Genomic DNA, 12,445 nt, shown 5'->3' on the forward strand with positions numbered 1-12,445 from the left:
GGGCTCTGGCGATCCTTCCGCCTCAGCCTTCTGAGTAGCCAGAATTACAGGCGCGCACTAACACGCCTGGCTAATTTTTTGATTTATTGTAGAGATGAGGTCTCGCCAAGTTGTCTAGGCGGGTCTTGAACCCGCGGGCTCAGGCAATCCACGCACCTCGGCCTCCCAAAGCGCGGGATTACAGGCTGAGGCACCGAGCCCGGCCAGCTGTTTTACTGTTTTGTTTGAGACATGATCTCATCCTGTCTCTCGGGTTGGAGTGCAGTAGCACTATTATAGCTCACTGCAGCCTCAAACCCCTTGGCTCAAATGATCCTCCCTCCTCAACCTCCTGAGTAGCTGAGACTATTGGCAGATGCCATCATGCCCAGATAATTTTTTTAATTTTTTCTGTAGAGACAGGATCTGGCTATGATGCCCAGGCTGTGATCTTTCCATTCAGGCCTCCCAATCAAAGCACCAGGAATACAGGTGTGAGCAACCACGCCTGGCTTACTAAAAGGTTCTGATGGAGAGATAGAGTTGATGAGTTCCATTTGGGACATGTTTAGACCTGTTGAGTTAGGGGAAGAGAATAGAGTTAGACATCAACTGACAGCTTGGTATTCAAGGCTGAATCTCAAAAGAAAAATCTGAACTGAGCCAACCATGCAGAAAGTATCTACAGATAGATAACCACAGCCAGAGGAGTGATTTAGTGATTTACACAGTGATAACCACAGCCATAGTGTACAGAAAGAGTGTGTAAAAGCAAAAGAAAACTGGCTTGAGATGGAATCCTGAAGAACACTAATATTTAAAGAATGAGCAAAGGAAATAAAAATTGAAAAGGAGCAGCCAGAGAGGTAAGAAAAACACAGCAGAAATAGCTGCAAACAAGGAAGGATGTGTTGTTTTCCAAAGTTAACAAGGAGGTAAGGCCCGAGAAATATCCATTGTATTTCACAATAAGGAGGTTCTGGATGACCTTGTATAGAACAATTTCAAGGAAGTGGTGGGGACAGAAGCCAGACCACATTGGATTGAGGAGTTACTGGAAGGTGAGGAAATGGAATAGGCATTCATATATTTCCAGTCAGTGAAGCACAAAGACCATGGAATATACAGGGGAGGTATAGCACAGTGGCTTTACTAAGACAGCATATGCTTAAAATTAGTACAGGAGAAAACAGAGGATTCGAAATTGGAACATCTGGTCTTCTAGATAAGTTTGCATACTTGATATGACTTATACCAAGTGATTTATTTGTGCCTCAGTTTCTGGGGAAAATGGTATGTCTCCCAGTATTAAATGTCAATAGCCAGGAACTAACTTTGTAAGGTTAAAAAATCGTTTGTAGAGGAATTAGTAATTTTTTTTATTATTATTATTTTTGAGTTAGAGTCTTACTCTGTCACCTAGGCTGGAGTGCATTGGCACACTCATGGCTACTCCAGACTCAACCTCCTGGGCTCAGGTGATCCTTCTGCCTCAGATTTCCAAGGAGCTAGAACTACAGGGACGCACCACCACACCTGGCTAATTTTTTGAATTTATTATAGAGAAGAGATCTTGCCAAGTTGCCCTGCTGACCTCGAACCCCTGAGCTCGGGCAATCCTTTCACCTCTACTTACCAAAGTGCTGGGATTACAGGCGTGAGTCACCATGCCCGGCCAATAATGGGTTTTAGAAACAGTTCTGATTATTTCAGGAACAGCTTCAACAAGAATTTTATTTATTTATTACTCAAGCAAGACGGGAACACTGCTAGAGAATACCTTCCTGCTTCAAATGATTGTACAGTTCCCAATGGCTTCAAGAAACTGGCATCAGTTCTACCCTGACATCAGAGGACTTGGATAACAGAGGAGGCACTTGGCTTTTTTAAAAAATAAGCCAACTTTTCCATGGAATGCTGTTGACAAGCAACAGTTAGAGAGAGCATAAGTTCTAAAGTCCAGACACCCTGGTGTGGAATTCTTATTCTGCAATGTTTGAGTTATCTGGCAGCTTAGTGTGAGTTATTCAACTCACCTAAGGCTGAGTTTCCTCAAAGGAGTAAACATGTGTCTACCCCTACAGGATTTGGGGGATTAGTAGGATGATGTATAAAGAGGCACTAAGCACAGTGCCTTGACACACAAGAGGCACTCCATAAATGCTAGCTATCATTCTTATTAGGACTGAAACTGATTCCTCTACTTCAGTGAAGGCCCTGTGCCCAACATTTACAGAAATGACATTCGTCCTAAGACTAGGGACAGAGCCAGTATCTAGCATTTCACATTAATATGTGTAGGTGAAGTAATCAAATAATATACAGGTATCTAAGTTCTGAGAACCCTGCTCCTAAAGAAAACTTATTTTCTAGTTCAAAAACCATCCTATGAATAAGGTTCATTTTTCTCAATTCACAGATATGAAAACTAAGGATTACAGAAAGAAGTTAAGTCACTTGCCTGAGATTTCCCAGGAGAGAGCAAAAGAATTAGAATTTCACCTCAAGTCTATCTGACTCTGGAGGCCAAATTGTTTACCATTATGCTGTATTCTCTAATAAGTTTAGAATTCTCAGAAGCTCAATAAATAGACTGATAACATTTATGGATTATTTTTAACTAGGTTCACAGAACTAAAATCTTAGAGGACTTATCAATGTCCGCTTGGTTTTTTCCTCAACTATTCAGTTAGTTATTTTTTAAAAAGTCAAGGTGCTAAATGTTTGGACTTGGGAGGCATAATGCTACATTTCAGGTTCACCTTTGACTTAGACACAGATTTTTGTTTTTCTTCTCCTTAAACTTCAGGCCAAGAAAAACAACAGGGGAACTTTGGAAAGAGACAGAAACCAAATTAAACAAGGCTTCATTCTGAAGATTTTCTGTGCTCTCAATGTTCAATGATAGTTTCGTGTCTTTTTCTTTTTCTTTTTCTTTTTGAATCAGTCTCACTCTGTTGCCCAGGTTGGAGTGCAGTGGCACGCTCAAGGCCACCCCAGCATCTACCTGCTGGGCTCCAGCGATCCTTCTGCCTCAGTCATTCAAGTAGCCAGAACTACATGCATGCTACCATGCCCAGCTAATTTTTTGATTTATTGTAGCGATGCAGTATCACCAAGTTGCCCAGGCTGACTTCGAACCCCTGGATTCAGGCAATCCTCTCAGCTTGGCCTCCCAAAGTTCTGGGATTACAGGCTTGAGCCATCGCGCCTAGCCTTGTTTCATTTCTTTATAATGTAAACCTCAGTCTCAAGACTAACCCATTTGGCTACTGAAACAGACAAGTAGGAATAGTTTGAGAATAAATTAATTAGTCTCAATTATAAACAGAAATCTACTGTTATATGCAGTTGGAAATGAGACAATTCTGAGAACTATACAATTTTTTAGATTGTCTAGCATTTAGTAACAGTCTTTTTTAAAATAAGAAGTTGCATTGTAAATGATCCTAATATTAGCAGTTTGTACTTAGGAATGTGTACCTCCCTTGAGAAAACACCACTCTGAATACAAGTAATTTGCAAACTATTATTACCAACCCTATTAAGCTGCCTTCATTAGGGTTGCTTTTCTTCTCCCTGAGGAATGTTGATCCTTCTCAACTTCAGGCTCATTTTCCATTTCTATTTATATTCCTATTTTTCTCCCCAACCCCTACTACCACCAAAAGAAACTGATAACACAGAGAATTCAAAAGTTCATTAAGTTTAAGAAAAACAGTCTTAAACTATAGTTATGGTAGAAAAGTAATGGATTTTTACGGTGAGGAAACTAAATCCCTCAATATTTCCCAAGATGGGAATAAACAGTGGAAAGCCTAAGTGGACCTTGAACATCTATCGTAATACTATAAGAAAAGAATCAACAGTGGTGGGAATCTATGGGGGGGAAGGGAGGGCAAGGGTAGTGGGATTAATGGTAGTTGATATCTGTCTGGGGACAGGGGAACACCCCTTATCAACAAGGGTGCCTGAATGATGCATATTTGCATCATATTTTCCCTCCTACTTACAACTAATTCCCCAGTATCTCCATACAAAACACTTTCTCCAGTGATGTGAAGTCAGGAACACAGTTGCTTCCAACATATGATAAAAGATTTCCACCCTAAGCTGTCAAAAGAGAGTAGATTCATTGGCAGAACCCTTCTAGAGTGAAAGTTGAGAGGTGGACTGAGCATTTTCACACTAGACATGTTTTTCTCATACTTAAAGTCAATCCACAGAAGAAAGTATTATTGTTACTCAAAATATAATCCCTGGGAAAAATTCGTCATACGTGAATACATAAAAGAAAATTTCATTCCATTAAAAAAGAACTTGTATAACTCAGGAAAATCCACCTTGTGAGAGAGTGATAAAATAGATCAGAATGGGGTCATTGTCTTAGAGGATTCTTGACAAGAGACCCAACCACAAACTTACCCTGCTGTCTTGCCCTTCCAGTTTCTCACCTGAACAAGCAGGTTAGAAGACATTCCTAGCAGGTTTACCCATCATTTCTCAACACACAAAGACCAAAAAAAAAAAAAAAAAAAGAACAAATGCTCTTTATCTCTTCAGTCCACATTCAGTGCTTCCCAGAAACTCCCTCTGCTGACCCATCATTACCCCCATCTCAGAAAAAAGTGCAAAATATGACAACAAACAATGCATACAGTGTGTAGTAATCACACACATACACCCCCCCCCCATACACACACACACACCCCTTCTGATTGTTATACAACGCTAACCTGGTCATTCATTGATTTGAACCAAGAGTTACCTCCCTTTCGCTCCCTTTCCCTCTGGTATCATAGGGCCAGAAGATAGTGAAGAAAAAGATCTAACAATAGTTAAATGACCATCACAGGCAAAAGACTAAAGTAGAAAATATTTATCTTTGGGGTCTTTCACATGCTCTTCACCTATGCCTGCTCTTCCAAAAGGCTCTGAAGGCTCCAATACATCTCACACTCCCATGTCAGACTAATTTTCTGAAAATATAGTTTGATCCCATCCCACTTTTTTCTGTGGTTCCCTAATTAGACTTATATCATCCTATCATGCCTTATAGTTATGTGTACATGCTATATCTTTTACAGCCATGTAAACAGAAAACTGTAAAATATTTTTAAAGATTTACATACTATAATTGTAATCTGTAATCTATTATGATTGCACAGGCATCAATTAATACAGGACTACATAGAAGGGACTCGTACTAAACTCGAGCAGATCGAGAAAGGCTTATCAGAAGTAATCCCAAGGCCAGGTGTAGTCACTTACACCTGTAATCCCAGCAGTTAGGGAGGCCAAGGTGGTAAGATTGCTCGAGCCCAGAAGTTCAAAATCAGCCTAGGTAACATAGCAAGAAACCTTGTCTCTACAAAAAATTTTTAAAAATTAACTGGGTGTGGTGGCATGTGCCTGTAGTCCCAGTCACTCAGCAGGCTAAGGCAGAAGATCATCTGAGCACAGGAGGCCACGGTTCTAGTGAGCCGGGATCGCGCCATTGCACTTCAGTCTGGGTGATGAGAGCAAGGCCCTGCCTCAAAAAAATAATAATAATACCTAAACTGATACCTGAGTATAAGCAGGTGTTTCTAGAGAACTAGGCAGGTGATTCTAGAGAACCAGGCATACAAGTGGTCCATTAACACTGGAGCTGTGGCAAAGGATAAAGCTCAAGCAACATACAGGCACTAGATCATAAGAGGACTTTAAAGCTGCATTAGGCCGGGCTCGGTGGCTCAGCCTGTAATCCCACGCTCTGGGAGCCCGCGGGTTCGAGACCCGCCTGGGCAACTTGGCGAGACCTCATCTCTACAATAAATCAAAAAATCAGCCGGCCATGGTAGCACGTGCCTGTAATTCCTGCTACTTGGAAGGCTGAGGTGGAAGGACCGCCAGAGCCCAGCAGGTCAAGGCTGCGGTGGCCGGAAACGGCCACTGCACTCCAGTCTGGGTGACTGAGTGAGACTCCAACTCAAAAATAAATAAATAAATAAATAAAGTTGCATTAAAGTGTTTGAAGTTGATCTTGAAGAAACTGAATTGTTTTAATAAGATGAGTGATATGATCAGATTTATACTTTAAAATGACAACTCTAAGTAGAGTATACTAGTCATTCAAAATATTTGTTGAACACAAGAATAGTTGTGATATAAGCATAATTTTAAAATATTTCAGGAATTCAGAAAATAGAGAAATCAGTGGATCAGTGATGGTTGTGATGCCCAGAAACATTTTATGGTGGAGTTTAACAGGGCTTTAAAAAAAAAAAAAAAAAAAGTATGTTTTGATAAGGCAATTCAGGGAAACAAACATTCCATTCAGAGGCAGGAAGGGTCTAAGGAAGAGAATGAGCTAATAAGTAACTGAGCAAAAGCATGTAGGAGGAATTCATAGAAAAGTGAATTGTTAAGTTTAGTGGGTGCTAGTTCTGGAGAGGTAGGCTGACATGGGGGAGGAGGCCTTAAAATGCTAGGCTCAAGATTTAGACTTTACCCATCCAAAAGACACTTTATGGAGGCTTTTTGAAAAAGCAGACTACTACTGCTTTAGCACAACTGAATATGAACTGAATGAGCTTCCAGCAACCAGGTGATAGATTTTTCCAGGTAAGAGGAAAAAACTATGATGCAGGAGATGGGCTGCAAGATACATATCAAAAGAAGAAAGTTAGGAAAGAGAAGCAAGCAGATTGAGGGACACTGTGAAGCAAAGGTCACCTCCACCCCAACATCCCATACCCACTCCCGCATCCCACACAACTTTCCTAAAAGACTAACTGAATGGCAAGACTTCCAGCAACTCTGTGTGATAATTTGGAGAACAGAGTCTTCTTCTTTATCAAGCTGTTTAACCAGTGACTACACATAAGAATTTGGAGGTAGAGTTTTTGAAAGAGGAAATGAAGGGGAAAAAACATTTGGAAATGAGAAAGGAATATCTGGGGGGAAAAAAGGCAGCACTGAGACCATTCTTTTTTTTTTTTTTTTTTTTGAGTTGGAGTCTTACTCTGTCACCCAGACTGAAGTGCAGTGGTGGCTCCCAGCCCCTGGAGCCTCACCTGCTGGGTTCTGGGGATCCTTCTACCTCAGCCTTCCAAGCAGCTGGAACTACAGGTGTGCGCTACCACGCCCGGCGAATTTTTGATTTATTGTAGAGATGAGGTCTCGCCAAGTTGCCCAGGCAGGTCTCGAACCCACGGGCTCAGGCAATCCACTCACCTCAGCCTCCCAAAGTGCTGGGATTACAGGCTGAGCCACCGAGCCCGGTTAAAGTCATTCTTAAATCCCCTAGATTAATAACTCAGAGATAGGCATTTGGGGCTACGCTGTATATTCTAGAGACTCCCTTCTATAGGTCAGACCTACATCCAGAAATGAGGGCCCCAGAGACCCATGTGGCTAATAGGGCTCCCTCCTCTCTGTTGTTTGGCTCGCCACTTCTACTTAACTCTTTGCACCCCCAATAGCTATAAGAAGCAAAACAACTAACTGAATTGTTTTACTGTCTTCAGTTTGAACTCAGGTCACTTTGATATCCCAATGCAACAAGTTAATTTAATATAACTTATGACACTGAAGAAATATTAGAAAACCTGTTGCCAGGTATAGTATGGCACAAACTTGTGGGTTCTTTGACTGGAAGATGATTTTCAGATCCACCAGCAAATTTTAAAAACAAAGTTTATCGGCAAGAAAACAAGGGGAAAAGTGGAAGATTCATGCCTGAAAGGCCTGGCACAGGTGAGTCTCTTGAAAAATTTTATGCTTTTGTTCTTAACTAAAAAGCTGGATAAACCCAGGCTCGGTGGCTCAGCCTGTAATCCCGCGCCTTTGGGAGGCTGAGGTGAGTGGATTGCCTGAGCCCGCGGGTTCGAGACCCTCCTGGGCAACTTGGCGAGACCTCATCTCTACAATAAATCAAAAAATGAGCCGGGCGTGGTAATGCACGCCTGTAGTTCTAGCTGCTTGGAAGGCTGAGGTGGAAGGATCGCCGGAGCCCAGCAGGTCGAGGCTGCGGTGGCTGGGAGTGGCCACTGCACTCCAGTCTGAGTGGCAGAGTGAGACTCCAACTCAAAAAAAAAAAAAAAGCTGGATATATTTTCACAATAATTGATATGCTAAAGAGGATGGGGCACAGGTAACCTCAACCATCTTTCTGCCTCTGATAGGAGGAGAGTGTGGTCTTATTCTAGAACACACATTCTTTTTAGGAGAATTGCCAGATTTATCAGTACACAAGTTCATGCAGGTGATCTTATCATCGTTTCTATGGTTTTGGTTAGTTAAAGGGTGGTGTTCAGTCTTCTACTCTCAACAGGGAACCTGAAAGAGTGATTATTGATGTTCAACCATGAACTGAAAGTTTGGGCTGTCCCATTCTTAAATATGATGGAATTTTCTTTTTATTTTCCAAGGGGAAAACGTAATGAGAAAAATGTCTGATTTATGGCCATACCATCCTGAATGTACCTGATCTCGTATGATCTCAGAGGAAAAATATCTGAATGCTTCCTAAAACCTGCCTACAAGAAGTTTATCTATCTATGCCTAACAAGTACTAACCCGGCTTCAAAACCTTCTGAAACTGTCTAACAAATTTGCAGAGTTCAGCAGTCTATCACCTGGGTGAAGCTACCTCATAACTATCACAAGCCCTCATCCAAAGGAACAATGTCATTTGTAGATATACCTTATATTAGATTCAGTAAATTCCTGGCCCATAGAAACAAATTATTTTCTCAGACTTTTTTCACAAAATCAAATTTCTCACAACAGATCCGTACATTTTTTATTCTACTCTGTGGCAAGTGAGGAGATGGAAGTTGCATTCTTTAAGATATAGAGACATTAGTGGCCCTAAATTTTACTATAAATTGGATGGTTTCATGCTGCAGCATATATGAATGTCTTGACTCAAGTCCATCAAATATCATCAAGTTAATAAATTCTTCTGAATTGGCATTTTATTTGTTATTATTTAACCAACAAATAATTGCTGTTTTTACTAGGACTTTTTAGAACATCAAACAGATATTTCTTTTTTTTTGAGTTGGAGTCTCAGTCACCCAGACTGGAGTGCAGTGAACGCTTCCGGCCACCGCAGCCTCTACCTGCTGGGCTCCAGCTATCCTTCTGCCTCAGCCTTCCAAGAAGCTGGAACTACAGGCACGTGCTACCATGCCTGGCTAATTTTTTTGATCTATTGTAGAGATGAGGTCTCGCCAAGTTGCCTAGGCGGGTCTCAAACCCGCGGGCTCAGGCAATCCACTCACCTCAGCCTTCCAAAGCACTGGGATTACAGGCTGAGCCACCAAGTCTGGCTAAACAGGTACTTCTTAGGCCTGATTAAATGGTAAATTTTCCTTGGCTTCCCTTTGTTTCCAAGATAATTCTGAGCTTCTTCCTGTCTCTCTTTGATGCCCACAAAGGCTATAATGAAGGTAGTTAAATATGCACAAAAGAGAATGAGAAACATGGCGTAAAAATACATATAACTTATCTATTGAGACATCCCACCTGCTAATAAACTGAGAATCATATTGCTAATAAATTTAACCCATTTCCCTAACTAATTTAGGTGTGTTTTCCTGTGTCTTTACAAGGGTGACTTGGAGGGTCTTCTTCCCCTTCAAAATTCATCAACACCTACAGACACTGCAAGATAAGGAGATCACTGAAGTCAAAACAATGTGTGGGCTACAGATATGCAGCTTCAAGTCAAGTCTCTCAGCTTCTTTCCAAGCATATGCCCATATCTACCTAGTGATACCACAGTCAGCTCATCTGTTTCCCATACTTGAAAACAGAGAATGCAACTAACAAGCAAATACTTCAGAAGTTATTTGATCCACTTTCTAAACTTTCGACATACCATATGGACATTTCAGTTTTCCCAACCTAAGCATAACATCCTGACCAGAAGTGGATCTGTAGACAGTTTACTAAAGAACATGCATAAAGAGACCACAAAGGTCTGCTTCAGTGGCTCAGCCTGTAATTCCAGCACTTTGGGAGGCCGAGGTGAGTGGATTGCCTGAGCCTACGGGTTCGAGAACCACCCAGGAAACTTGGCGAGACCTTGTCTCTACAATAAGTAAAAATTAGCTGGGCATAGTAGCGATTGCCTGTAGTTCCAGCTACTTGGAAGGCTGAGGCAAAAGGATCCCCTGAGCCCAACAGGTCGAGGCTGCGGTGGCCAGGAGCGTGCCACTGCACTCCAGTCTGGGCAACAAAGTGAAACTCCAACTCAAAAAAAAAAAAAAAGAGGGAGAGAGAGAGAAATTCCTTCTAGGTTCAAAGACAGAGTCCCTCTAAAATCCCATGGCATCAGAAAGTTCTACTTCTTGAAAGCCATATAGTTTAATTGTGGGAAGAGATTGTTAACAAAAAGAATACTAATCTACCTGTATCATTAACAAGGAATGTAACTGATTAAAGTTTCCCTAACTGTAATCTAAGGTCAGATTCACCAGACAATGCCAAGTTTCCAAGAGTGGAGTATAGTATGCTCTCAAACATCTTGGGCCACAAAAATTTTTGTAACAGATTAACATTTCCTAAAAGTGACAACCACTGTGGAAAATACTACATTGCATTCTACTATTCAAGATCAGTTGTCAGTGGTCTAAGACAAGGAGAAAAGCAAAGCACTGAGTTAACAGAGTTTTTTAAAGGGGGGGGAGTTTTGCGAGGACACAGAGATCACACTTTGCCTACATCACAATTTTCAGAAATATCCAATCATAGAGTATTTATTATGGAAAATTAAGAATCATTTGAGTTTTGTGTTTACCAACAGGAATGATCTTTAATTACTCCTAGGTAGTTTAAGGCTGTCCTTAAGCAAGATATTACTAATTGCCTAGTAGAACCATATATATGTACTTAGAAATGTTTCTTTGTTTTGCTTTTTTTTATTTATAAGTATTAGAATCAAACACTTGACCAGATAGATGACAAGAAACTAACTCAAACTCAGTCTGCCACCAACTGGAACTCCAAATTGTGATCTTGGTCTCAAGACTTCCTCAGTTTCCCCATCCACTGGAATTGCTCGAGCAATGCACATAGGAGCCAGACTACATTATATCTCGTTTTTATTTTTATTTTTATTTTTTTATTTTTTTATTTTTATTTTTATTTTTTTATTTTTATTTTTTTGAGTTGGAGTCTCACTCTGTCACCCAAACTGGAGTGCAGTGGCCGCTCCGGGCCACCGCAGCCTCGACCTGCTGGGCTCCAGCTATCCTTCCGCCTCAGCCTGCCAAGTAACTGGAACTACAGGAGCGTGCTACCATGCCCGGCTAATTTTTGATTTATTGTAGAGACGAGGTCTCGCCAAGTTGCCCAGACGGGTCTCGAACCCGCGGGCTCAGGCAATCCACTCACCTCGGCCTCCCAAAGCTCTGGGATTACAGGTTGAGCCACCAAACCCGGCCTATATCTCGTTTTTAAATGGCAGTGGTCACCCATTCGGCAAATGTTAAGAGGGTGGCATGTAATCAGTTGTCAGTGGGCCCAGAGAAGGGAAAAAATCAAAGCACAGAGTTAACTGAGTTTTTTAAGGGAGAGGGAAGTTTTGTGAGGATGCAGAAAGCACTCTTTGTCTACTTCACAATTTTCAGAAATACCCAATCATAGACTATGTCTTCCTTGGTGACTCTGTAGGAAGTGTGTAAATCGTTATCGTAGGATTTAAGTGCCCTCATTCCTATCTAAAAAGCATCTCATAGCCGGGCTCGGTGGCTCAGCCTGTAATCCCGTGCTTTTGGAGGCTGAAGTGAGTGGATTGCCTGAGCCCGCGGCTTCAAGACCCGCCTGGGCAACTTGGCGAGACCTCATCTCTACAATAAATCAAAAAATTAGCCGGGCGTGGTAGCGCACGCCCGTAATTCCGGCTACTCGGAAGGCTGAGGCGGAAGGATCGCCGGAGCCCAGCAAGTCGAGGCTGCGGTGGCCGGGAGCGGCCACTGCACTCCAGTCTGGGCGACAGAGTGAGACTGCAACTCAAAAAAATAAAATAAAAATAAAAAGCATCTCTTAAGGTGGCTTCCCACCCTCAACTATTTCATAAACTTTCCTATAAAATCTTACAGCCACAAGCGTCTGACCGCTCAGCTCATCAGGCGTAAAACTACAATTTCTGACTGCCAAATCCCTTACCACGAGCCCTTTAACAGTCTAGCCCGGTCTAGTGACAATCAAGCGCCGTCAATCAGTTACCGCCACCTACTTGAGAAACAAAATTCTTTCCCCTACATTTTGCCCAAATAAAAACGGTTCCCATACAAATGGAAGCCTACGGACACCCTCTTCCCAGTACGGAGGGCCTGCCGGGGCCCGGCGGCGGTACCTGGTTAAAGTGCAGCTGGCCGGGCTCCAGGGCGCCCTGGCGGGGGGCGGCTCCCAGCTGCTCCAGCAGGCGCCGGAGCTGCGCCGCCGACAGGCTCCGATTCGCGCCGAACAC

The 12,445-nt window shown here is 42.2% G+C and overlaps 1 protein-coding gene across 1 annotated transcript in view; it reads right to left on the bottom strand.

The window, feature by feature from the left end:
* The window catches only part of SLC39A8 (solute carrier family 39 member 8), a gene marked incomplete at its 5' end in the record, with an annotated part of 76,099 nt that extends 63,654 nt beyond the window's left edge, over window positions 1-12,445 (bottom strand). The window contains one exon of the mRNA XM_008061255.2: window positions 12,332-12,445. Coding sequence (XP_008059446.2) covers window positions 12,332-12,445 — 114 coding nt within the window. The remainder of the gene's footprint in view (window positions 1-12,331) is intronic.

The sequence above is a fragment of the Carlito syrichta genome, unplaced genomic scaffold (genome assembly GCF_000164805.1).
Source record: "Carlito syrichta isolate Samal-C Ts95f unplaced genomic scaffold, Tarsius_syrichta-2.0.1 Scaffold305168, whole genome shotgun sequence".
Classification (NCBI taxonomy): domain Eukaryota; kingdom Metazoa; phylum Chordata; class Mammalia; order Primates; family Tarsiidae; genus Carlito; species Carlito syrichta.